Raw genomic sequence first — 26727 nt, 5'->3', positions numbered from 1 at the left:
ATTGGATGTTGGTATTAAAATATAATTTTATTATAACACGATCAATAAGTTAACGTCTAGCTCAAAGTTCTATTAGTTTTTAGTGGAAAATGACGAATTTTGAATATATGAATAGACAGATGACCATTTTGTAACTTTTAAGAATCGGAGGACTCAACAAAATAACACTTTGTAATCTCAAGACCATTTTATAACTTTTGAAAGTCATAAAACTCAACAAAATAATATCTTATAGTTGAGACACTATTTGTATACTTTACACTATTTAATTAGTTTTTTGTTCAGTCTATTTTTTTTCTTTAATTTATGATTTAATGATTATGCTTTTTTCATTTAAATTTATATATATATATATAAACATATATATATACATATATAATTATTTACACATAATAAATAATTAAATTAATTATATAATATATTTTTAAATTATGACATTCATTTTAAATTGATCCTTAAATTTTTTTAATATTTTAATTCTATCCCTAAAATATGACTCTTATTTTAAATTAGTCCCCAAACTTTTTGAATCCTTTAATTTCATCCCCAAATTCATCTAAATATGTAATCAATTTCAACCATAGTTTAAACTAAAATTTATTTTTTTCAAACATATAATAATATAACTTGACCAAAAGATTTTATTAACAAGGGATGTAACTAGTATATATGTATAATTTGGGATGAAATTGAATTGTTTGAAAAGTTTGGTTACCAATTTAGATGAAGATCATATTTTGAGGATGGAACTAAAATATTTAAAAGTTTGAAGATTAATTTAGAATAATAGTCATAGTTTAGGATGTGATTAACTCTAAATAATTAAACATTTTAATTTTTATTGGACTTTAGGTTTACTGAGTTAGTGAATTGCCCATTTATTTAGCTAAAAACTATCTAAAATTAGAATTTAGTTGAACTGTATCTAATAGGATTATATATATATATATTTTAGATATTCAGTATAAATTCCCTAAAATTTAAAAAATAAATTAAATATCTAAATACTCAGATCAGATCAACGGACCAATTAATCAAATTTTATACACGTCTATTTATAATGGTGTATTTGATTTTATTTTTTATTTAAAAATCATAATAATTACTGGTAGAAAAGATTAAAAATGTCAGTTGGGAATCTCGAGATGAGCAGGACCATGAGCATCCTTGGATAGCACCAAAATTAGCAGCTTCTCTATTCTCTCCTTTGTTCTTCTCTTCTTATCGTCGTTCTCACTCATCAAGTCCGCTCCCATTTCTCACTACATGTAAGCTCTCTCTCTACATTTATCACACTGGGTTTTTTTCCTAATGGTTTACTGCTTGATGGGTATTTTTTTGTTCAGTCTAGTTTTTACATGTTTCGTATTGGTTGGCGTGAATTATCAAGTTTATATTTTAGTTTTGGTAGTCAGCTGCTGCTGTTCGATGCAAAATAGTTGGATTTATCGTTTATTGATCGACGGGACGAGTATAATAATAGCGTCTTTGGAATGAATAATCAGTAAAAATATATTGAAATGATTTTGGCTATTCGGCTTTGCTTAAATATTTATTGTTTCAAGCCTGAAACTATGGGTGAATATTCGATAAGTCGAATTAGGTTGAAAAAAAATTGGAGTTAGTCAAATTTATTATTATCATATCATTCAAAATTTATTTGAATATTTTAGAGTCGAGTTTAATTTATGAAATTCGAGTGTTCGAATTTAAATATAATTGTTTATAATTAAGATTTGTAATGTTATTTAATAAATCAATTATCATCTTTGATTATATAATACTTTATGATCTTATTTTTTAAAAGGAAAAAAAGTGATTTTAATGATATAGTGTTTATGAGAGTATAAGAAGTCAAGGAAACTACGTGAAGAAAAAATTTGCAGAGCTGCAGTTGAAGATCAAATTGAATAAAATACAAAGTTGAAGGACTGAATCACAAAAAAGATATTGTCAGAAAGAGGAATTGAAGTTATATAGTTATTTAACAATTATAGAGGAGTATGAGGTTCAAATTTAATTAAAATGGACTAAAAGCGAAGGAGATATTGAAGAAAAAATGAAACATCAAAATTGGAGGACTAAATTGCAAAAGGAAAATTTTGTTATCAAAAAGAGAATTGGAGCATGTGGTTCAAATTTGATAAAAAATAAACTTAAAAGAAGGAAAATGAGGAAATAGGAACCAAATGAAAAAACAATCAAATTACTTGGTTACAAACTAAAACAATGTTTTATTTTTCGGGTTATCAGTCATTCGAACTTTACAAATTCAAACTTAAAATCTGAACTAAAAATTCGAGTTAACTCGTATAACTCAAAATTAAAAATACGATGAAAGAATGTGCTATTGAGAAGTAATATAGTTCAAATTTAAGGCAAATACGATTTGCAAAGGACGGGGTATAAGAACACTAGCATATATTGAATTTCGAAATGGGTGTTTCTTAATGTTATAATAGTGCCAGTTATCATTAAGTCACACAGTAATGGTGTGTTTTTTGTATATGGATTGTATCAATTAACAAATTTCTTTCTGTTTCTCACTCAATATGTGAAGCACATTCCTATTGTGAAGATTTCTTCTAGTTTTCTGGTGGAATTGGATCCTTCCTTAATGATTTTCTTTTCCATCCTACATGTAGAAAAGATCTGCCAGACGTTTTGGCCATGGATTCTTCTAAAGCTGGTCCTGTGAAGGAATTGCCAGTGGGTCTAGATGAAGATACTGAAGAAGAATATGCTTCCCAGTCTAAACTACTTCAAGAGTTTACTAGCATCTCCACCATTGACAAGGCATGGGTTTTTAAGTCTGAAAGAGGTAGCTCTTCCTCTCTTTTTTTCTTCTTCTTATCTGAAACCAATAGGCTATAGTTGATCCCTATGCTGTTCATGAAACTATTGCAGGATTAGGATCACAGGCAATGTTTTCAATTAGCCAACCAAATCTCTTGGCAAACAAGAAACGAAAGTACATGTTGTCCTCTAGTATTTCAAAAGGTAGTAATAATAAGGTAAGCTTTCAATGGTCCCCGTTTCCTGTCGAGATGACAGGAGTGTCTACGACCGTTCCCTCACCATCAGGTTCGAAGCTTCTTGTGATTCGAAATTCTGAAAATGAATCTTCCACACAACTTGAAATATGGAGTTCATCTCAGTTGGAGAAGCAGTTCCAGATTCCCCAGTCTACTCATGGCTTGGTGTATGCTGATGGATGGTAAATGGTTTAAGTTTCTTAAGTTGAACTCCGACCTTCATGAATGTGAATATAGTAGAAACTCTGGAAGTGGTTGTAAGAGCATCACTGCCTGGTTGCGGTAGCATTTGCAGCTACTGCAGGATTGTTATATGTAACTTTCTTGGTAGCTATTATCCCTGCAAACACAGAAAAGCTGAAATCTTTCTTAATGGTATAGGTTTGAGGGAATCTCTTGGAACTCCGATGAATCTCTTATTGCTTATGTTGCTGAGGAGCCGTCTCCCTGCAAGCCTTCATATGATTGTCGGGGTTACAAGAAAGGTGCTACAAAAGATAAAGAATGCACAAGCTGGAAAGGTCAAGGGGATTGGGAAGAAGAATGGGGGGAATGCTATGCAGGAAAAAGGCAACCTGCGCTTTTTGTGATCAATATTGACAGGTTTCATTTTCATATATGGTTTTCTTTTTAATCAATGCAATGGCACAGTAAAGGGCTTTGTGCAGTGGAATAACCCTCACTAAACTTCCCTGCATATCACAGTGGCAAGGTACACGCTGTTAAAGGAGTCGAGAAGTCTTTGAGTGTAGGACAGGTGGTTTGGGCTCCATCAGTAGAAGGCATAGATCAATATTTAGTTTTTGTGGGGTGGTCAGCTAATCCGAGAAAGCTGGGTATAAAATATTGCTATAATAGGCCCTGTGCATTATATGCGGTGAAGGTGCCACTTTATAAATCAGAAGCTGCTGAGTCTGATCTCAAGTTGGTTACCTGCTTCATTAAATTGCTTTTGGTTTCTCAAAGTTTTATTCAGTCCTATTTTTTTACTGTTGGAACTTTTCCATGCTACCTTTAATCACGATACGTAATTTTATTGAGACAGATCATTGGAGGAATTAACTGTAGTCAACTTAACACAAAGCATAAGTAGTGCATTCTTTCCACGATTCAGGTATGATATTTAGCCCTTAATCCTTTTGTGAATCCTTTTGTTGTTACGGTGCAAGTGAGGCTCTTTTATATGTGGAGTACCTGCTTCTTGGCTTACTGTTTTTGTTAGTTGCTTATCTTCAAAGAATGCAAGTAAATCTTTACTTTGAAGTCTTTGAATGGCTGTCCAGAATTGCATTTTTTCCGTGAAGTCCTTCCATTTGCTACGACAATATTAATGTACTATTACGCCCATTTAATACTGCTTGATTAACTAGAACCTTTATTTAGCAGCTGCCTAAATGGTTAAAAAAGAGCCTCTCTTCACATGCAAGCTACATCTTTGGAATGTGCTGATTATATGTTAAATATGTTTCTTTTCCCTCAGCCTGGATGGAAATTTCCTAGTGTTTCTATCTGCAAAAGCCTCAGTGGATTCTGGAGCACACCTTGCAACTGATTCTCTTCACCGAATTGATTGGCCTACTGATGGAAAGCTGAGCTCATCTACAAAGATCATTGATGTGGTAAGCCCTCTACTTATCTATACTTGAACGTAATGAGTTCAGTTTTGAGCATGCAATCTATGATATTTATTTGGCTTTTTTTTTTGGGGGGGGTGGTGGGGGGAACCCATTTGAAATCCCAATTTCCCATTCCCTCGAGTTGGGTGCTTCTTTCTTCTACGTTTTCTCTTTTCCCTCAACCGGATTTTGCCATATTCTATTGACTACTTTGGTCATATTGATGATTCTTTTGTGGGACAAAATACAGACTGCTACTGTATCTTATGACAAGTTAATCTTTTCATTCTGTCAAATCTTTGCAGATTCCTGTTGTGAACAGTGCTGGGGACGGTCAGTTTCCGGGGCTTTACTGTTCAAGTTTTCTTAGTAAGCCGTGGCTTTCTGATGGATGCACTATGGTTTTGTCATCCTGTTGGCATAGCTGTCAAGTTATACTTTCTGTAAATGTGTTAAGGTGACTACTGGTTATATGTCTGTTTGTCAGGTTCATAGACTTTTATATTCTTGCTTTATTACTTGATGACATTATTGCTGTAATACAGTGGTGAAGTATTACGTATCAGCCCTGCTGACTCGGGTTCTTCATGGAATGTTCTTACACTAGATGAGGATAATGCCATTGCTGGTAAAATTATTTTTCTTTATTAATCAATAATCTCTCCGTCCTTCTCAAACTAAGAAAAATGAAATTTGTAGTTGTTGTTTCCACATCTCAAAGTGTGTAGCAGCCCGGTCGATGTTCCTCAAATCAAATATGGCTGCCTTATGGGCAAAGCGAATAATAGAACCGGATGGCATTGGCTAAATGTTTCAAGCCCCATTTTCAAATGTTCGGAGAAGGTTTGTTTTGCTTGCTTTTGTTTAATCTGATCTGCATTTCTTGTATACTTTTTTTTTTTTAAATGCTTGCATCTGATGCTATAGGTTATGTCTCTGCTTTCAAATCACCAGTTTGGTATTCTGCAAATTCCGGTGGAAGATGTTTCTGATTGCTTGACAAAAGGTACTACAAATCAGTTTGGCTTGGTGCTGTTGATTTTTGTATCTTAGAATGCTCCAATAACAAGAAGTAACTGCTGGAAAAAAAAAGTTAAATAAAAACTTAAAAGCTGAAACCAAAATACCTCCTTCAACCACATTGAAAACGATAAATGTAAAGAGGAAAACATGATTCTATGTTTGCAACAATTACACTTTGATTTTTGTTGATTAATATAGCAAATACATAGTAGTATGTTTCACACTGGATAAGGAGCCATATATTTGTGATTGATTTGAAGGATAAAATAAATGTTTTCATTGCAATTGCTTTCGGTTGGCCTCTGATTAGTATCAAGGTACTGCAATTATGAAGAAAAAAAGTTTTTGATGATGGAATTTGTCCAATTCATTCAGGAGCTGCTAAGTCTTTTGAGGCCATATTTGTATCTTCCAAAGTAAATGATGCACCTGACCCTCTAATAGTGGTCCTTCATGGGGGTCCCCATGATATCTCCTTGTCAAGCTTCTCAAAGTCATTGGCATTTCTTTCTTCAATTGGTTTCAGTCTATTAATTGTAAATTATAGGTGAGTAAAAATACATTTATACTTCTTCGGGAAGTTTAACTTGCAGTCTTGCAGATCCTTTGTGATCTATTCTTAACCTTTATCTTCATCCTACATTGCAAATTATTTCAGAGGTTCACGAGGATTTGGCGAGGAGGCATTGCAATCTCTTCCTGGGAAAGTCGGGTCTCAGGTGCTTATTCTCGATATACATGTGCTCGGTCATCAACTTATTATCTCAGGTGTAACTGTTTGAATCATTGTGCTGTAACATGGACAGGATGTCAATGATGTACTCACCGCTATAGATCATGTTGTCGAGAAAGGACTTGTCAACCCTTCTAAAATAACTGCTGTTGGTATTTCCCATGGTGGCTTTCTAACCACGCACTTGATTGGTCAGGTTCGGTTTTCACTTGAAGTAATGTGAATGTGTTTTAGTGCACCTTTAGCGGGGAAAATCTTTGGTTTTCGGTATTACAGGCATCTCTCTTTGATCAAGCAATTGTGAAACATATTCCTTATCATTTACAGGCACCAGAAAAGTTTGTCGCTGCTGCTGCATTGAATCCAGTATGTAACCTTTCATCTATGGTCGGCATAACAGATATCCCTGATTGGTGTTACGTAACAGCGTATGGAACCAATGGGAAAACTATCTTTACTGAAGCACCTACGGCCGAACACTTGACTCACTTTTACAGCAAGTCTCCTATATCACATATCTCGAAGGTACATTAACTGAAAGACTAATTTTCTGGTATGATGCCAATTGAACTGATTAGCTTTGTGCCGTGCACACCGGTGCAGGCTTAGAATACGAACTTGCTTTGCTTTCCCTTCAAAAGGTTGCCATTTGAACAATCAGATGGGGTAAAGTCGTTTAATTTGATGTCTTTGCAGGTTAAAGCTCCAACCCTCTTTCTTTTAGGTGCTCAGGATCTTCGAGTCCCGGTTTCCAACGGATTGCAAGTACGATAAGTTTCCTTTCTGTTAAGCTAATATCATACTGTCTCACGTGAACACTTACTTTTTTCCGATTGGAAGTTGACATGATCCGAGTTCTGATCACGTATGATAATTGCTGTTTGAAACTCGTAGTATGCACGGGCATTAGAGGAGAGAGGAGTTGAGACCAAGGTTATCCTGTTTCCCAATGAAATCCATGCAATTAAGATGTAAACACCTGCTCTGATGAAGAAACTTCTGATTTTTGCTTAATTTAATCACTCATCAAAACCTAAAGACGATGTCATACCATCGATATCTGATATATATATTCATACATATTTGTTTTTCGCAGGCCACAATTCGACTTCGAAAGCTTTCTTAACATCGGTGTTTGGTTCAAGAAGCATTGCAAATGAAATGAACAGGTAAGCTCTTGTCTGGCATGAAACATGTTCTGGATTGTCTGAAACTGAACTCCCAGATTGTTGGCTACTTGGGGTTGGGGGATGGCCTTTTGTAATCAATAATTTAATCATCATAATATTCTTGGTTAAGTCTATGATGGTTAATTTGTCCCTTACAATACCTTAAATAATGTAAAGATTAGTATTTCATATATACACAACTGTATTTCCTTTCTCGATAAATATGTTGAACATGCACATATCAAAAATATTCATTGTAACTCCACTTGCATTGTTGGTAACTAGGGGTGTAAATGAACAGAGCGTTTGATGATATGTTCGTATAACGTTTCGGTTATATTCATTTATTAAACTAAATAAACGAGTACGAATTTTTTTTTACGACCATTTAATAAACAAACAAACACTAACATAGGCTTGTTTGGTTCATTTATGTTCATAAACAAGCTTATTTATTGGCTCGTTTATAAACTCGTTTATCAATTCATTTATAAGATTGTTTACCCGGTTCTCATTTTCCTTATATCTTTTTCAATATAGTGGAGTTCGCTTACCCGGTTCTCATTTTCCTTATATCTTTTTCAATATAGTGGAGTTAGGGACTAAATTGAACACAGTGAATTTCAAAATCAATAATGTGAAACCTAAGGAGCTTAAGGACGTTAAACGAACACGATCAAGAATGTTAAAAGAGAGTGTTCGTTGCCGAATATTAAACAATGTTAAATAGACACGTCCAAGATTGCTAAACGTACCAAACATCTTCAAAAATAAACAAAGAAATACAAATATTATATTAAAAATTTAAACAAACATAACCAAACATGAATGTCTTAAAAGATAAACAAATGAATACGAATATAGTCTTATTCGTTCAAACTTAGTTCATTTACACCAAGTAACAACCGGTATTATTTTTGTTATTATTATTATTATTATTATTATTATTATTATTATTATTATTATTATTATTATTATTATTATTATTATTATTATTATTATTATTACATTGTTTTCACCAAGCTAATAGTAATACATGCTTGAATGAGACTCGACCAACACTCAAACAAACAATACTACATATTGAATGAAAAAATACAGGTGGATATTGTTGGTCAGCTCCGTTGAATCCCACTCGGCCATGCCCATGTCTGATTCTTCACAGGTTCCAGGATTGCTTCGACTTTGGCTAGAGTTTTCCGATCCATCCCGAACAGCACAAGTTCCGTCGCAGAAGCAACATTCTCTTCAACCTAATGATTGGCAAGCCAGACATTACTAACAGGGTATGAAGATCGAATGAGAAAAATTCTATTATGGGGCAAGAAGTATGAATAAGAACCTGTTCAACAGAGTTCATGCCGACCAGCACCAGCGAAATATCTTCATTCGACAAGCTGTATTGCATAGCTAACTTGGAAATATTCTTCCCTCTCTCTTTACAATAGACAGCAGCAGCTCGGCAGGCAGACTAAAGAAAGGTTATGAAGGCATATGAAAGCTTTATATTCGAGCAGATGAGCTATGGCAACTGGTCTTGTAGTCTCACCTTGAGTTCGGGTGATGCCGGATGCCGCTCCAGTGGACCAAGCTCAGTGAGAAGTCCCATGGCAAGTGGATCTGCACTGATTATCCCAACACCTTTGGTCTTCAAATAAGGCAATAAATTCTCCAATGTTGAATCATTGAAGCTATAATGGCAATATGACAAGATCACATGAACTGTGCCTGGTGGAACCCTATCAAGCACACAAGTGAAGATGTCCAATGGTAATCCGGTGATACCGATGAAACGAATATTCCCAGCTTCCTTCAGCTTTTGGAGCGCCGGAATCGTCTTGTTCACGATCTGTTACAACATTCAAACAGAACCGAACTAGCCAGAGCTTTCGTATTATGTTCACGATCTTGTTCACGATCTTGTTCACGAGCGCCAATGGTATTAACCTGATCGAGAGGGCCGAATTCGATGTCATGGCACAGGAATATATCAACATAATCAAGTTGCAACCTTTCCAAGCTTTCATCGATGCTTTGAGTAACTCTCTCCGCACTGAAATCAAAGCCTTCACGATATCTCCCAATGGAAACGATATATTCATTTCTGGGAACTCCAAGAGCTTTAAGTCCCTTGCCAAGCATCTTCTCTGACAATGTCGCACCATAATACCTTCAAAATGACCACACAAAAAATATATGAAATTCAACGGATTAAACAAAAGAAAAAGAAGAAGAAAGAAGTTTTAAAATTTGGGATTACGGGGAGGAGTCGAAGTAGTTGATTCCGAGGCGGAAGGCTTCGCGGACGGAGGCGACGGCGTCGCTTTCGGAAACGGGACGGGAGATGTTGCCGAAAGAGGAAGCACCGAAACCCAGGCTGCTGAGCTTGAGGCCCGTGTTGCCCAGAGTCCTGAGTTCTAGTTTGGGAACTGCCATGGGTTGAGTCTCAGATGGGTTTTCTTTCTTCTTCATCTTTTTCTTAGATTCTGAGGCTTTGTTTTCGGTTTTCTTCTTTATTCCCCTATCCACCCTTCCACGAATGTTCCTTCTCTTTTTAGCTGTTCCGTAAGATATTTTCTATAGAAAATCCCATTAACAACTTGATCAATGCACTGTATGATGAATCAGATCATTTCAGATTTGCTTGCCTATCTCTGCCTGCTCCTGGGAATCATTTATTTTTGAATTTAACCTGTATTATTTATCTCAATTAGAAGGAAACTATAAAATCCCAATGATCAATTGGTTTAATAGGATGAATTATTAATTATTTTAAGTAAAATTAGATACTTGAATTTTAACATTATAAATAAAGCAAATTGAGTTGGAATAAGCTTAGATTGTCTTCAACCTGAGATTCTCTTGTTTGTAAACATCAAATTCTGAGAATTTATTAGAACTCCCCAAGAAACTAACAGGGAAACTTGTATCCAGATGCTAAATATCACTATAAATTCCATCATTTACATTGAACAATACTAGAATAAGCCCCTCAACAACTCTTGTCTAATTCACCAAAAGAATAAAGTGAAAGAAACAAAACCAATCACCCCACCAGATTATCCCAAGCAACAAATAAGTCTCCAAGACCGGCTTCTAGATCCAACCACCGTCCTTCCTCAAACTCCATTGTGCCTTCCACCACCTTCAACTCCACCAAAACAAACAACTCCGCTATCTCCACCATCTCCACCGTCAGCACCACCTTCCCTTTCCCCATCCCCAACACCCCTCTCTTCCCTTTCTCAACTCTGTATCCCAATTTCTCCCCTGCCTCCTTCACCCTCTCCACCACTCCTTCCAACTCCATTGATGCCCTATACCTCTTCTCCTTCCTATTCACCTCTTCAAAAAGACCAGACAAATCCAACCCCGAAGACAATGATATTATGTCAAAAGCATTAACCCCGTTACAAACCATCTCATGTTTCAACTTCCTGCCCTGTAACAAACTGTCATGTTCCTTGTTCGATGATGTATACGCAGTTACAGATCGCTTAAGCCATGGTGTTTCCATTAACTTCACCAAGCTCATTCTCGTGGAAGGATTCGGATCTAAAAGCTGCCGTATGATGGTTTTCACAGGCTTTGATATCCAAGATGGAAACTCGAATTCCCTACGATGAATCTTTTTGTACATCCCCACTAAATTACTGTCATCAAAGGGTAATTTACCGGCCAATAAAACGAACAAAATCACTCCACAAGACCAAGCATCGGCCTTGGAACCATCGTATCCTTTCATCCGAACAACCTCGGGAGCCGCGTAAGCCGGTGTTCCGCAAGCTGTATGTAAAAGTCCGTTGTTTAGCTGCTCCGGTAGAGCCGAGAGGCCGAAGTCTGAAACTTTAAGATTTCCGTTTTGGTCTAACAAGAGGTTTTGCGGCTTTACATCACGGTGGGCGACGCCGTTTTGGTGACAGAAATGGAGGGCGGAGACGAGTTGGGTAAAGTACCTCCGAGCGGTGGTTTCAGTCAATCGGCCACGGCGTAAAACTTTGGCGAAAAGTTCACCACCGGAGGCGAATTCCATGACGAGATAGATCTTTGTCTTCGTGGCCATGACTTCGTGGATCTTAAGGATGTTCGGGTGATGTTGGAGGCGGCGCATGGCGGAAACTTCACTGATGATCCTCGGTTCCATGGCAGCATCAACCGTTTTCGTCTTGTCTATAATCTTGATCGCCACGACGTTGGTGCTGTCGTCGAGTAAAGTCGCCTCGTGAACCTTGGCAAAGCTACCATGTCCCAACAAACGACCCAATTGATACTTGCCCAAGAGTATGCCGCCGGTGGGTGTTTTGGTTCGGGTGATTCTTATCGGCGGTGGCGATGGAAGTGATGGTGGTGCTGGATCATGCTGTGACGGTGTTGGTGGTGTTGGTGGTGGTGGGGGAAGGGGCGGAGGAGGCCCTGATGGCATGGTCACTAGAGGTGACGCGCTAAAAGAGAGTTTGAGACCAAAAGGGAGAGTGCCACAAGGGTTGATTGGGGGGTTAATAGGCTTATATATTGAGAGGTTTGCTTCTCACTGTCCTCCCCGATACGGGACTTCCCGTTTTATTTCGGTTTTCCTTAACTACCCTTTAGCTGTTGCACAACTTGACCAGGTTTTTCTTTTGTTCCTTACTATTCTAGTTTTCTCTAATCATTATTAGGATATATTTAGATTTTTCTTAAAAGTATCCAATTTCAAACGTCATAAATAATAAGAGCTTTGGATATATATTTAATAAAAAAATTCAATATATATATAATTACTGACATGTAAAAAATATATGTAAGTTGGAACGGTGGTGAGAAATCAAAAGTCATGAAGCGGTGTTGAGAAAGGATGATAAAGCCTCCTCTAGGTTAGGTCTTTATGACTTTCAATCATTCTTATGTTGTTGTTTCTTAGAATCACCGGCACACAGCCTGCCCACCGCCAACAACACCTTCACACCTCCCCCTTTGCGTCCTTTTTCTTTTAAGTTTTAAACTCAAAAATATACTAATTAGATCGTTTAATTTATTAATTATGATAACTAAATAATCTAATTTATTAATTATAATAATTAAATTATTAAATTTATCAATTATTATAATCAAATTACAACTTAGCCATAAAATCTTCAATAAAATGAGGAATTTGGCTTTATTTGGTAACTTAGTAGGTATGTGAAACCGTTGAAGAGTTTTGGGAGGCGGTGCATATTGTCATGCAGCTGCCGCCAATGATACAATTATCACATGTGTGAGGGAAGGAATTTGGTCAAGTAAACGTATTGGCTAACGCAGGCGTTGGTGTGCGGTCGGACTCAATTGGACGGCTTTGAAACTGCCATTGACAAGCAATATAGCATTGCTGGTCACCTCTGTTAGTAGGATTTGGACTAACTTTATTTGTTTATTTCCTGAAAATTATGGAGTAAAGGCTTCTAATAAATCATTTTCATTTACAATGTTTATTTATAATCTTTAAATAATATTTTCAATCATTTTCAGAAGTACAATTCAACGGTGGTTTCCAATTTTCAATAGAGTTGATAATGTTCAACGTGATATAGTTGCATATTAAAAAATAATTAATATACATATAATAGACACAAAATGAAAAAAAATAGAGAAACAGAACATGCATATGTATAATTAATACCAAACTATTATTACATGAAGAGAAAAATAAGAATTGTTAAATCTTCTTTTCGTGTTTTAAAATTTTGAGTAGGAATGGCAATGGGTCGGGTTCGGGGTGGGTTTTGCTCACCCCGTTCTCGAATCCGAAATGAATCTTCGTCCCCGACCCCGACCCGGTCCCCGAAGGGTTTTTTATGTGGGCACCTCGTCGGAGATTTTTTTTCCCGTCCCCGAACCCGACCCGAAATATTATACCCGAACCCGAAAATATTTTATATATAATTAATATAAAAAATATAAAATATTATATATATAATTAATATAAAAAGTATAAAATAGTATATATATATATATAATCGGGTCGGGTCGGGGCAGGGATACCTTGCCCCGAACCTGAACCCGACCCAAAAAAATCCCTGGAAAAAAATCATCGATACCCGACCCGATCCGAACTTGATCGGGTTTCGGGTTTCCCCGTCGGGTTTGAGTTATATTGGCATCCCTAATTTTGAGGGGCTAATTAAGAATTTTTAAATATTTTATAGACTGAAATCAAATTTCCCAGATTCTTGGGGGCATTTGCGGACGGGCCCTAACAACCGTCAGTCCCTTCCTGAGCAGCCATCTTACAAGTTACAAGTCAGGATGGAAGAATCTTAACAAGTTTTTAATGAACGTTGTTATAATAGGCGTGCCAAGTAGCATTTCATATTCCCCCCCCCCTTTGGTTTAACTTTACTCCAAATACCTGTTCTCTTTGTACGTTTGTAATTTAGTTTCTTTGATTTTAAGTTTACGAATCTAGTCATTGAACTCTTTTGATTTAATAATTGAAGTCCGATCGAAAACATCGTCAAAAAATTTCTCTTATATTGAGCGTCATTCCCTTCATTCCGGAGGAACTGAGATATCAATTCTCGTCACCTGATCCTTATTTATTTCTTTTTAATGAGATATTATCTTTTTATCGATCACCAAAATATGATAAAAGATTCAAATTAAATGAGGTGAATCACGATCGATCGTTCATCGATCGCTATCTTTAATTCATCCAACAATCTTTAACCATCCTTCAATCGTTGTACAATTAATACCATAAATATGAATATTTTTTAGACTAAAAGAATTAATCTTCATCGTTAAACCTAGTGCCGGCCCTGGGCATAGGCCAAGGGGGTGATCGCCTAGGGCCCCAAGTTTAGAAGGTCTCATTTTTAAAATTATTTTTAAATTTAATAATTAAAAAATATTTTTAAACATACTTTTTTATTTCAAATACTCTAAAATATGGTAATTTAGTGGGCCTCAATAATTAAAAAATATTTTTAAACATCATTTTTTATTTAAAAAACTCAAAAATATAGTAATTAAGTAGACCTCATTTTAATGATGGGAGAAATCTAGATATGAACGCCCAATTATCTTATTGTCATCACCTTTTGGCCTAGAACCTAAACATGCATCTTCTACCCTCGTCCAAAATAGGTCAAAGACCTAAACACAAAATAAAAATAAAAATTAAATGCACATTGGACCGAACATCTGGTGGACAATAAAGAAGAAGCACTACCCAACGATCTTAAGAAAAAGCTTTTCATAGGAGAACGATGATAAAATACCATATTCAAGGCAATCACAATCGTCAAATTTATATAAAACAATAAATTAAAATATTAAAAATTATTTGGAACAATAACAAGACATGTTGTATTGTTAGGAAAGACAAATGAGATGCCTCAAAAACATTAGAAATTTGATGTTAACCTATTAAACAAATCATTATCACTAGATAAAACAGTTGCTTATTTTGTAGGAACAATACTAAAAGTAATAATAAAATCATAGCCTGCCGATGATGGCATTTTATGGCCATATGGACCAATGAAGAGACATAATTAGATGACAAATAGCCTTGTTGGACCTCTATAAAGAAAGTATTAGATGTGAATATAATGGTCACCAACATAAATTATTTTATACAATCTCATATATAATCAATTAGTTAATAATGTTTTATAAAGTTTAACTTTAAAAAGACAAAAAGACTTGGTAAACAGTGCAGTCATAGGAACAAATTATTTAAATAGTGATGCAATGCAAGAGGAATATGCTGTCCGTTCTCGAATTTTCCATGAGCATTATTATTATATTCTCTATTATTTTCATTAAAACTATTCAAGGATTAAATGCATAATTATACCAAATAGCTTCCAAAAACTTGATACCAAGTTTGGTCACTGCGAAAACAGCACAGGAAGCAGAGGATATTGTAATCAAGAAAGAGAGTTGATCAGTTAATTCTGTGGCTCAAGGGATTGAGAACTGAATGTACTCATCTTATAAATAATCATTTGTTACACAGAGATTAAGAGTATGAATGAATGATAATACTACTTCAAAATTCACAAACATTACTGTCCCAAGCAACAAATATGTCTCCAATACCGGCTTCTAAATCCGACCATCTCCCTTCCTCAAACTCCACCGTGCCTTCCACCACCTTCATCTCCACCAAAACAAACAACTCCGCTATCTCCACCATCTCCACCGTCAGCACCACCTTCCCTTTCCCCAACCCAACACCCCTCTCTTCCTTTCTCAACCCTGTATCCCAATCTCTCCCCTGCCTCCTTCACCCTCTCCACCACTCCTTCCAACTCCATTGATGTCCTATACCTCTTCTCCTTCCTATTCACCTCTTCAAAAAGACCAGACAAATCCAACCCCGAAGACAATGATATTATGTCAAAGCATTAACCCCATTACAAACCATCTCATGTTTCAACTTCCTGCCCTGTAACAAACTGTCATGTTCCTTGTTCGATGATGTATACGCAGTTACAGATCGCTTAAGCCATGGTGTTTCCATTAACTTCACCAAGCTCATTCTCGTGGAAGGATTCGGATCTAAAAGCTGCCGTATGATGGTTTTCACAGGCTTTGATATCCAAGATGGAAACTCGAATTCCCTACGATGAATCTTTTTGTACATCCCCACTAAATTACTGTCATCAAAGGGTAATTTACCGGCCAATAAAACGAACAAAATCACTCCACAAGACCAAGCATCGGCCTTGGAACCATCGTATCCTTTCATCCGAACAACCTCGGGAGCCGCGTAAGCCGGTGTTCCGCAAGCTGTATGTAAAAGTCCGTTGTTTAGCTGCTCCGGTAGAGCCGAGAGGCCGAAGTCTGAAACTTTAAGATTTCCGTTTTGGTCTAACAAGAGGTTTTGCGGCTTTACATCACGGTGGGCGACGCCGTTTTGGTGACAGAAATGGAGGGCGGAGACGAGTTGGGTAAAGTACCTCCTAGCGGTGGTTTCAGTCAATCGGCCACGGCGTAAAACTTTGGCGAAAAGTTCACCACCGGAGGCGAATTCCATGACGAGATAGATCTTTGTCTTCGTGGCCATGACTTCGTGGATCTTAAGGATGTTCGGGTGATGTTGGAGGCGGCGCATGGCGGAAACTTCACTGATGATCCTCGGTTCCATGGCGGCGTCGACCGTTTTCGTCTTGTCTATAATCTTGATCGCCACCACGTTGGAGCTGTCGTCGAGTAAAGTCGCCTCATGAACCTTGGCAAAGCTACCATGTCCCAACAAACGACCCAATTGATACTTGCCCAAGAGTATGCCGCCGGTGGGTGTTTTGGTTCGGGTGATTCTTATCGGCGGTGGCGATGGAAGTGGTGATGGTGGTGGTGGATCATGCTGTGACGGTGTTGATAGTGGTGGTGGAAGGGGCGAAGGAGGCCCCGATGGCATGGTCACTAGTGGTGGTAGGAATAAAGAGAGGTTGAGACCAAAAGGGTGTTCCACAAGGGTTGATCGGAGGGGTTGAGTTGGCTTATATATATGAAGAGTAGTTCGCGTCTCCCTTTATTATTAGGTAAAATACACCACCAGTCATTGAAATCTATTTAAATAGTTATTTTGATCATTAAATTTTTAAGTTTTTTTAAAATAATTATTAAATTTATTAAACTTTTATAAAACAATCAATTTAATATTTAATATTTAAAAATATGACAAATTTAATGAGTTTTTAAATAATTTAAAAAAATAATTATTTTAAATTTTTTAAAAATTCATTGACTAAAGTGATTAGTTTACATAGTGCAGTGACATCTAATGTACTTTAACCTTTGTTTTTTTCTTGTTATTTTACCTTAATTAATTGCCATCGGTAGACTGCGTACATAATTAGTGTAAATTAATCCCCCCAAACGTTTGTTTAAGGAAATATTCGAATTCACTTTCTAGTCTATTATATAGGCACGTAATCATAGATTTTGTTAAATCGTTACAACTTTTAAAAATAAAAGAATATTCAACTTTAGACACATGTACATAAACAAACGGTTGCAAATTCCATAGAAACAAATAAATAAATTATAAAAATTACTTTTATAAAAAAAAATAATTTATTGATTTGATTTGCTCTCTCAAAGTGGAGTCGTCAACAACAAATAACCCATCAAAAGATTGAAACTTGAAAGCCAATTTGCTCTGAAAAGCACTTCCACTAACAATTAAAAATAATATTTTACCATAATTAAATGTTAAATCCAAGTTCCGACACTCATCACATATCAAAAATATATATTTATATAAAATGTCTTTTAATTATTCTCAATAAAATGAATCAATTTAACGATCTAATTGCATAAAAGAGTATTTGAGTAATTACATTTACTGGATATATATATACATATATATTATCAATAATTAAAAAGAATATCAATAGATATTATCTTATAATTAAGTCGTTAATCCCAGGTCCTCTATTTGAATTTAACTGAAATTTTCTACAGATTAGATAAGCGCATGAATTTTAATTATATTTAAAGTTACATTTGATTAGATTTTAAATTGAAATAAAATACTTTAATGTTTTATTATTTAAAATTAAAAATATATTGAACTTTTTATTCTTTTACCCGACATATTGTATGACAGGACAAGATCAAGTTGATGTTTTGATTGCTTGGGCAGTCAAAAGTGAGAAGGCGTGTTCTAATTAGGTCTTCTCTAAGCATCTATGCTGGTTTCTTCGAAGTTAGAATCACCGCCTCACGGGATGCGCCCGCGCCCACACACCTTCAAGATATCCGCTGTCGACAGCTCGCCGTTGCATCCTTTTGCAAGATTCAAACCAAAATATCGACCGTCGTTTTCGTCAATCAGTTCTCCACCAACTTTAAAGAACAAACACCATCACGTCAATGTATCATAGTTTCCATCAAGTCTACTATAAGGTATAGACAAAGCTTTCAATATGTTCGAATGATTTATCATAACCAACTCTAAGATTTAATTTCAATAATCTTAAATTTTAATTAAATCACGTAAATTTAAAATCAATACTTTAATTTTAAAATTATAAATATATTAAAAAATAATTATATTTAATTAAATCAATTCAAATATCACCGAATAATTAAATTTTGATGTCATTTTCTATAATTATGCATGTGCATTATTTGAGATAATTAATATATTAACAAGTTTTGCTAAAATGAATGTAAATAGAGGACTCTTGAAGATTGTTGTATGGCGGTGCATGTTGACGTTGATGCCTTTGTCTTGGAGGAGTGGTAAAAAGCACGGGTTGGAGTGCGGTGGCACAACGCAGTTGGACTTCAATTGGACGGCTTAAAAAGTGCCGTATAACAAGCAATAACGTTGCCCGTCACCCGCCACCGCGCGTTTGTGTGGTTCTCCATTCAGTAAAGATTACCAACTGTTGAATAAATCGGGATTTAATTAAAAACTGGAATTTTATTTTATTCATTAAACATATTTTTAATATAATTAATATTACATTAGAATAATAATAGAATTGTATGTCCAGTTCAATTGGTAAAGCCCAAGACTTTTAACTTTTTAGTCGTGTGATCAAGTCTCACAGTGTACAATTCATAATTCGGAGGTCTCCTACGAAAGTTATTCTCAACCTGACATTGGGGGTAGCATACTATCTTACCTCCCCTTATCTCATTACATATGGGAATAAGGGTCAACTATATATTAGAATAATAATAAATTTTTTTTACATTAAATATTAATAAACACTACAAATTTACTCCACTTTTGAATTTTATTTATTATTATATAAAAAATTAGATAAAATATACAAATGGTTCTTTGACCATCAGACATTGTTTTGTTGAATCCAACGACTATTAAAAATTAAAAAAATAGTATCTCATTGTTGAACGCTACTTTGTTGAGTCTCCCGACTATTAGAAGTTACAAAATAGTTATTCAGCTATTTATATATTCCACATTTGTTATTTTCTGTTAAAAATTTGATGGTCATCTAAGCTAAACGATAACTTATTAATTATGATATGATAAAATTATATTTTAATGATGTCTATTAGTATCATTGTTGTTTTCTAACACTGACTCAACCAAAGATGGAGCTAAAAAAAATTGAAGTGTTAAATTTAAAAACTATATGAAAAATTTTAAGTGGAAAAATTGAATTTTAAAATTTTTATTGTTAAATATTTTTTAAATATGTGGTCAATTTCTTTTTTAAAGTGTGTCAAAATCTTTCTAAAACGGGTGTCATTTTTTTTCTTTTATTATTATATATATAATTTATATGGGCAAAATGAAAGTTTAAAAAATTTTGGGGTGTCAATTGACACCCGTAAATGCACGTTGGCTCCGTCAGTGGGCTTGACAACATAATGTTTCAAACTATACGAACCACAAAATATAGCTCAAACAGTGCTAGACTACAATCGAAAAATTATTTGTGTATTTTACACTAAAATATTATATAAGAATTAAATTTACATCCCAAATGTAAATATATATAAGATGTACATAAAAAGTCAAAGTTGTAAGGTGGTTGGAAAAAATGTGTTAAAAATAAAAACAACCATTCTCGTTGACTTTTTTATTTTCTTTTATTTTAGAATGTGTTTTGACTAAAAAAACAATAACAAATGCGCAGCCATCTTACAAGTGATGAAGGAGGAATCTTAATTTTTAATTAACGTTGTAGCTGGGCGTGCCAATTAGAATTTCTTACTTATTTTTGGTCTAATTTGCTCTGAGTACTTGTACTCTTTGCAAGTTGAAAATCAATCCTTGTTTTGAAAATATTTAGTCCTTGTTTGAGCATATTCAAAAATGTTATTTGAGCAAATTTACAAAAATTAAGATTTCATTCAATCATTTTGAAAGATTAGACCCTTATTATATGAGCAACCAGTAAAAAAATCCTACATGTTAAGATTTAAGTCGAAATAAATATAAATAAAAATTAGATGTAATTTATATAAGGAGTGAACTTTTAAAATAAATTATCAATTAAAAATACAAAAATTAATATCTAAAGTATATATTAATTTGAAATTTTCACATAGACGACTGCTTCTACCTGCCTCTTTCGATCCATCCTTGATTGGATTTGATATTTATATTTATTTTAAATTTATTGCACGTAATGTATTGATCTAACTATTATATGAATTTGAAGTATTGAAATTCGAATAAACTAAATTAAATATTTATAAGTATCCAGATTTACACTATTTACTACATCCAAATAAGAATTTTAGGAGATGCACCTCATGATGTAGGCTGGGCTGCCCAATATCAAAATGGTAACTTTGGGCCATTTTCTGAATTAGGGCTAATTAATTTAGGACTAATACAAAAGTCCCCTTCCCTATAAATGTGTTGGAAGGTTAAGCTCCAATGAGGCATTCTGAGATTCCGAATGTCCTGGAGGATTGCTCCCATCGTGTGTAGAGCGACATCTCCATTTTCAATTAGTTGAAGAACACCCCTTGCATCTAGGCCTGTAAACGAACCGAACACACACGAACGGAGGTATGTTCATGTTCGTTCATTTAATAAATAAACGAACAAAAAGGAACACGAACATAAACGAACAAAATGTTTTTTGTTCATGTTCGTTTATTAAGGAATATAACTTGTTTATTAAGGAATATAACTTGTTCATGTTCGTTCATTTAATAAATAAACGAACATAAACGAACACAAACATAAACGAACACGAACACGAACATAAATGAACACGAACATAAACGAACATAAACATTGGAGACCCTACCTAGGGGTGTAAACGAGCCGAGTCGAGCTCGAGTATTGCTGAGCTCGACTCAAACTCGAAAACTTTCAAAGTCAGCTTGACTCGACTCGAAAACTCGCGAGTTTAAAATTATCAAGCTCGACTCGAACTCGAAAAGGATTGAACTCAAAAAAAATTAAGAGCTCGATTATTGGATTCTTGAGTTCAAAGTAAGCTGACTTGAGTTGTTGGATGATCACTATTTACTTGTAAATTCGAATACTCCATTATATATGAAAGAAAAGAAGATTATTTGAGTAGAAGACACGGTGCTTAATACTTAACATCCCTTCCGGAATCCATCACCTTTGGACTTGGTTTCGAAAGCAACCGGTTTCTGGGACTCCTCTTTGCTCATCGGATAACCAGCTGGTGGCGCAGTCAAATAGGGTTCCGGCGCAATGGATGTTGACGGTGCTGGGTATGCAGCTTATGGATCGTTCAAAAAGAACTAAACCATGTTAATATTGTTGGATTTTCCAAATAAAATTGGGTTAATTATGGAGTTGGTCATCAGAATATCAGATTAATTAATATTTTTAAGATACTTACAAATTAGTCACCAAAATTGATTTAAGAAGATTGGCTTAAACATAAATGAATGAACATAAACGAACATAACCGAACAAACATAAACGAACATAACTGAACGTTCACGAACGTAAATGAACGAACGAGACCTATGTTCATGTTCGTTCATTTAATTAAACGAACATAAAATCTTGTTCGTGTTCGTTCATTTAATAAATAAACGCACATAAACGAACTTCCCGTCGCACGGTTCACGAACAATTCACTGAACGTTCAGTTCATTTACAGGCCTACTTGCATCCACTTCACTCTATGGACCTGTAACCGTGATCCCAAGCAATGGCTAAGCCGATCCTAATTGCATGGAGCTCAGCCGCCACACTCGTACAAAATCCCAAGTGTGCAGAGAACCCCAAACCCATTGACCAGCTTCGTTGCGACGAACTCCACCCGCTCCTGAGACCCCCCCGGTTGCCTTGGGAAGCTCCATCGGTATTCAATTTCAACGCTATAGTGAGAATTTTTGCCCAGGTACCTTTGACAATACAACTAGCCGAATTTGCCATTCCCCAAGCCGCCCTTCGAGCATTGGTGAGGAGTCTATCTCGCAACCAAATAAAGGTTCTCCACCTAGTAGGAACGGGAAGCTTTCAAATCCAAGTAAAACATCCATCCTGGTCATTGGAGTCTCCAACAATGGGGGAAACATAAGCTGATTGAGTAGAAAACCTACCATCATGAGTATATTTCCATAAAACAGAATCTTTCATGATGGAGAACTTGGGAATTGGGTACCCCATAATTTTACTAGCAATTTCCATTGGTACCTGGGCAAAAATTCTATTCAACTCTGTAGATGACATGGGTTTGAGCAAATACGTCTCTAGGATGTGTGCATTACCAATGACTAATAAAGATTTTGAACATATATTACCTTATACTCACCCAAACTATTAAAAATATTCTTGTAAATGAATTCAAAAAATTAAATTATTAATGATTTGAACCCTAAAGTATGCATGAAAATATTGGTATTGACTCGCAAGAAACCGAAGATTTCTCAATCAGGCTAGCAATAATAAAATTCCTATACGGCAAGCTATTAATTCAAACAAGAAAGGTGCATGCATGGGCAAGGTGGTTGCACAAAGGTTTAATATTAATTGATTTCGTGTTTAGGGTTCTTTCTTGCAAGATCATTTCCCCTCAAACTCAGTGACAAATCTTCACCATCAACACCAATTATAAAAAGGAATAATGTTCTACTTAACAAGTAAAGTTCAAATATTGTCTAGGCTTATCTTTTTTTTACACCAATTCTTGTTAGAGTTACGCTAAAGATCCTATGTTCGAGTTTTTGTGTATATATGTTGTGTACGTTATTAATTTATTAAGAAAGTTCTATACAAATTTTACCTTGTAACTACCTCTTACTATTAGAAAAATCTATTAAGAAATATTACATACGATGATACTAATTCAGCTCTCGTTAATAATTTAATTATCTAATAGTCGGAATAAAAGTTTTTTTAATAACAATAACTTTAATAAAAAAAATTCGATTTCGATTATCAAAGTATAGGTGTCCTAAAGTTTGTCCTTGCTGGTGAAGCAAAAAACTTAGATGATGAATATGTCAAATAATTATCTAAAATTGTTTTTATTAAGATAAATGAAAATTTTAAAATTAGGTTTAAAAAAATTGTGTTAAAATGGTTATTTCTTGTAAGGTTTGAATGTGAGTAGGTGTTTGGTTAGAAGTTTGGGCATTAAATTAAGGATATGATTCTTAAGTTTTTAATTAAAGCTTGTTCGATTACCTTATCAACCAAAGACAAAGCCTCCAAGGTTGACACCGAATTTTAAGGATAAAATGTCAAATTCTTTGTAACATCACTGAATTGTGCATTTTTAGTAAATTTAGTCCTTCAACTATAATTTAATTACTTTTAACTCTCTATTTCTAGAAACGTGTACTTTCAGTCCTAAGGTTAATTTCCTTAATAATGAATTCCATCAAATATTTTGTTGTGTCTTGCAGTTTGATTCTTAAGGATGATTGTTATCATTAAAGATTCTGGGTTTGAGCACGACGTATGCAAAGATGTTAACAATAAGTCATTTATTACTGAGTTCATTAATTACAATAAGTCATTTACAACCGAAATGTCTAAATTAATATTTTATTTTCTTTATTAATAAAAAAATAAGCTTAATTTCCCGGTTGGCAAATTCAATGCCAAGGCGTGTTAACAATTAAAACTTCGTTGGGGGTAGTTGTATCCTCCCATCTCCTCCCTAAGCTCTTTAAATTCCACCCTAAACCTCTTCCCACAGACCGCAACTCATTAACTCAGTCTTTATTTTCCCACACGAATTCATTTTCTCGGAAAATTCAAAGTCGAAATCACTCCAAAGTTTCCATTTTTCTTGATTCTGATCAACTTCCCGATCTGGGTTTTGCTTGAAACTCGATAAAAGTTCAAAAAGAGATGACGGAAGAGAGTAGAAAATGCTTGAATCCAGAGCCGGTCCAGGTTCAAACAGGCTCACCGTCGAGCAACAATAATCTCCCGAATTTTCTTCTTTCAGTGAGATTAAAGTACGTGAAGCTCGGCTACCATTATTTAATCTCCAACGCCATGTATTTGCTGCTGGTGCCGATCTTGTGCATTGCTTCGGCTCATCTCTCGACGCTCACGTTCCTTGATTTCGTTCAACTCTGGGACCAGCTCAAGTTCAACCTGGTCTCGCTAACTCTATGTTTAGGCCTTTTAGTTTTCTTAGCCACGTTTTACTTCGCCAGCCGTCCCCGGAAAGTTTACCTGGTGGACTTCGCTTGTTACAAGCCCGAACCCGAACGCACTTGCACGAGGGAAATCTTCATGGAAAGATCTGGTTTAACCGGGAGTTTCACCGATGAGAACTTGGCTTTTCAAAAGAAGATACTCGAGAGGTCTGGTTTGGGACAGAAGACGTATTTGCCCGAGGCGGTGTTGCGCGTGCCGCCGGACCCGTGTATGGCGGAGGCGAGGAAAGAGGCCGAGACGGTGATGTTCGGTGCCATTGATGAATTGTTGGAGAAGACTGGTGTCAAGGCTAAGGATGTTGGTATTCTTGTGGTGAATTGCAGCTTGTTTAATCCCACACCCTCGCTTTCGGCCATGGTTATTAATAGGTACAAGCTTAGAGGCAACATTTTGAGCTATAATCTTGGTGGAATGGGGTGTAGTGCCGGGCTCATTTCTATTGACCTTGCTAAGCAACTCTTACAGGTATACATATATGTTCGATAATTACATTAAACTTCGATTATACAAGATCGAGAAACTAGACAATCAATTTTTTCCCACAATAAATGACTTTATGTTGATGCACTTTTTGTCATGAATGAGCCGACCTTCATTTAATATGGGTTCAGTACAAGTGATTTGAACCATAGGTTATAAAAATTTTATGCATCATATAGCACATGTGCTTGGGACTAGCAATTGGGTCAAGTTGGTGAGCTACATTTAAGTATGAGTAGTGCTGGTGAATTTATTAGGCTAACCGACTTCAAAGCGAGATGTATATTATTATAATCAAATAAAATTGAAAAGGTTTCGAAAACTTAAATGTTATGTTTCAATTGTTACAGGTGCATCCCAACTCTTATGCCTTAGTGGTTAGCATGGAGAACATTACTCTCAACTGGTACTTCGGCAACGACCGATCTATGCTCGTCTCGAACTGCTTGTTTCGTATGGGAGGTGCCGCGATCCTTCTCTCGAACAAATCGTCCGATCGTCGTCGCTCGAAATATAAACTCATCCACACCGTACGCACCCACAAAGGAGCCGATGACAAATGCTACAACTGTGTCTTCCAACGCGAGGACGATACTAAAAGGATCGGTGTTTCCCTCTCGAAAGACCTCATGGCCGTAGCCGGAGAAGCCCTAAAAACCAACATCACCACCCTAGGACCACTAGTTCTTCCCATGTCCGAACAACTCCTGTTTTTCATCACTCTGGTCGCGAGGAAAGTCTTCAAGATGAAGATCAGGCCATACATTCCGGACTTCAAATTAGCTTTCGAACACTTCTGCATCCACGCAGGAGGTAGAGCCGTGCTCGATGAGCTCGAGAAGAACCTTGAGCTCACCGATTGGCACATGGAGCCATCTAGGATGACACTTTACAGGTTCGGAAACACGTCGAGTAGTTCCTTGTGGTACGAATTGGCTTACTCCGAAGCGAAAGGGAGGGTCCGAAAAGGTGATCGGACATGGCAGATTGCATTCGGTTCAGGATTTAAATGCAACAGTGCTGTTTGGAAAGCTTTGAGGACCATCAATCCAGCAAAGGAGAAGAGTCCATGGATTGATCAGATTCATGAATTTCCTGTTTACGTGCCTAAGGTCGCAAGTGTTTCTTCTCCACAAAAAACCAATTAATTTTCAGAGAGATTCAGGGAGAAAGCAATTGACTAGTAATTATTGGAATATAAAAATAATAAAATATTTGAAGATTTATTTAAGAATGGTTGCCCAATATCCATCTTTTGAAATATTACATTTAAGCAATAATAACAACACGTGTTTGTGTTGTCTTTAATAATTTACTTTGTATGTTTTAAAAATTACATTTAAATATTTTTAAAAATTAATATATAAATGTGAGATTTAAAATCGTATGAAAAATATTGTTGATTTTGAGTTGTTAATAATAAATAGGTCTTGAATAGAGATGTTTATTGAACGAGTTGATAATGAGTCGAGCAGTACTCGACTTGACACAAAATTTGTTTGACTCGTGATCGACTCAACTTGATACTCGATAAGCTTGATAATATTTATCTTGATTCGTACTCATTAAAAAAACTTGTTCAACTTGACTC

General features: G+C 35.6%; 4 protein-coding genes and 1 pseudogene across 6 annotated transcripts; 2 read left to right on the top strand and 3 right to left on the bottom strand.

Annotated features, from left to right (window-relative positions):
- Positions 1-1186: 1186 nt before the first annotated feature.
- Positions 1187-23484, top strand: LOC120198734 (acylamino-acid-releasing enzyme-like). 3 transcript variants are annotated; one of them, XM_039200018.1, is made up of 18 exons: positions 1187-1268; positions 2646-2819; positions 2900-3217; positions 3417-3638; positions 3741-3959; positions 4081-4149; positions 4516-4654; positions 4957-5108; positions 5197-5279; positions 5373-5494; positions 5579-5657; positions 6050-6221; positions 6333-6393; positions 6481-6603; positions 6735-6932; positions 7104-7192; positions 9289-9300; positions 23471-23484. In XM_039200018.1, exons 2-16 carry the CDS (start codon positions 2671-2673, stop codon positions 7179-7181), a joined length of 2184 nt encoding a protein of 727 aa, XP_039055949.1. In that variant the 5' UTR covers positions 1187-1268; positions 2646-2670; the 3' UTR covers positions 7182-7192; positions 9289-9300; positions 23471-23484. The 3 variants fall into 3 exon arrangements, with proteins under 3 accessions (XP_039055949.1, XP_039055948.1, XP_039055950.1); XM_039200017.1 differs by lacking the exons at positions 9289-9300; positions 23471-23484 and adding exons at positions 7302-7378; positions 7504-7756 and having other exon boundaries at positions 1189-1268; positions 7104-7172; XM_039200019.1 differs by lacking the exons at positions 1187-1268; positions 9289-9300; positions 23471-23484 and adding exons at positions 7302-7378; positions 7504-7756 and having other exon boundaries at positions 2647-2738; positions 2908-3217; positions 7104-7172.
- Positions 6903-26328, top strand: LOC120198736 (3-ketoacyl-CoA synthase 11-like). The gene is made up of 4 exons (XM_039200021.1): positions 6903-6907; positions 8794-8798; positions 24337-25121; positions 25487-26328. Exons 3-4 carry the CDS (start codon positions 24339-24341, stop codon positions 26282-26284), a joined length of 1581 nt encoding a protein of 526 aa, XP_039055952.1. The 5' UTR covers positions 6903-6907; positions 8794-8798; positions 24337-24338; the 3' UTR covers positions 26285-26328.
- Positions 8692-10493, bottom strand: LOC120197796 (L-galactose dehydrogenase-like). Its single transcript, XM_039199196.1, has 6 exons — positions 10489-10493; positions 9837-10021; positions 9524-9746; positions 9126-9425; positions 8919-9047; positions 8692-8829 (listed from the first exon to the last, which is right to left on the bottom strand). Exons 2-6 carry the CDS (start codon positions 10010-10012, stop codon positions 8692-8694), a joined length of 966 nt encoding a protein of 321 aa, XP_039055127.1. The 5' UTR covers positions 10013-10021; positions 10489-10493.
- On the bottom strand, positions 10503-12054 carry LOC120198738 (CBL-interacting serine/threonine-protein kinase 7-like). The gene has a single exon (XM_039200022.1). The coding sequence runs from the start codon at positions 11997-11999 to the stop codon at positions 10623-10625; it is 1377 nt and encodes a 458-aa protein (XP_039055953.1). The 5' UTR covers positions 12000-12054; the 3' UTR covers positions 10503-10622.
- LOC120198737 lies at positions 10503-17033 on the bottom strand (annotated as a pseudogene).
- Positions 26329-26727: the final 399 nt, after the last annotated feature.

This window comes from Hibiscus syriacus, unplaced genomic scaffold, assembly GCF_006381635.1.
Source record: "Hibiscus syriacus cultivar Baekdansim isolate YM2019G1 unplaced genomic scaffold, ASM638163v2 tig00004779_pilon, whole genome shotgun sequence".
NCBI lineage: Eukaryota > Viridiplantae > Streptophyta > Magnoliopsida > Malvales > Malvaceae > Hibiscus > Hibiscus syriacus.
Note: the sequence above shows the minus strand (reverse complement) of the source record. Positions and strands in the feature narration are given on the sequence as shown.

Excerpts from the sequence above, each read along its gene's own strand:
- LOC120198734 (XM_039200017.1), top strand. The coding sequence starts at position 2,671 with ATGGATTCTTCTAAAGCTGGTCCTGTGAAGGAATTGCCAGTGGGTCTA. Across the intron at positions 5,658-6,049 it reads TTCTGATTGCTTGACAAAAG|GAGCTGCTAAGTCTTTTGAG; the intron begins GTACTACAAATC and ends CAATTCATTCAG. Across the intron at positions 7,379-7,503 it reads GAAATCCATGCAATTAAGAT|GCCACAATTCGACTTCGAAA; the intron begins GTAAACACCTGC and ends TGTTTTTCGCAG.
- LOC120197796 (XM_039199196.1), bottom strand. The coding sequence starts at position 10,012 with ATGGCAGTTCCCAAACTAGAACTCAGGACTCTGGGCAACACGGGCCTC. Across the intron at positions 9,048-9,125 it reads CGGCATCACCCGAACTCAAG|TCTGCCTGCCGAGCTGCTGC; the intron begins GTGAGACTACAA and ends ACCTTTCTTTAG. Across the intron at positions 8,830-8,918 it reads GCATGAACTCTGTTGAACAG|GTTGAAGAGAATGTTGCTTC; the intron begins GTTCTTATTCAT and ends GCCAATCATTAG.
- LOC120198738 (XM_039200022.1), bottom strand. The coding sequence starts at position 11,999 with ATGCCATCAGGGCCTCCTCCGCCCCTTCCCCCACCACCACCAACACCA.
- LOC120198736 (XM_039200021.1), top strand. The coding sequence starts at position 24,339 with ATGACGGAAGAGAGTAGAAAATGCTTGAATCCAGAGCCGGTCCAGGTT. Across the intron at positions 25,122-25,486 it reads TTGCTAAGCAACTCTTACAG|GTGCATCCCAACTCTTATGC; the intron begins GTATACATATAT and ends CAATTGTTACAG.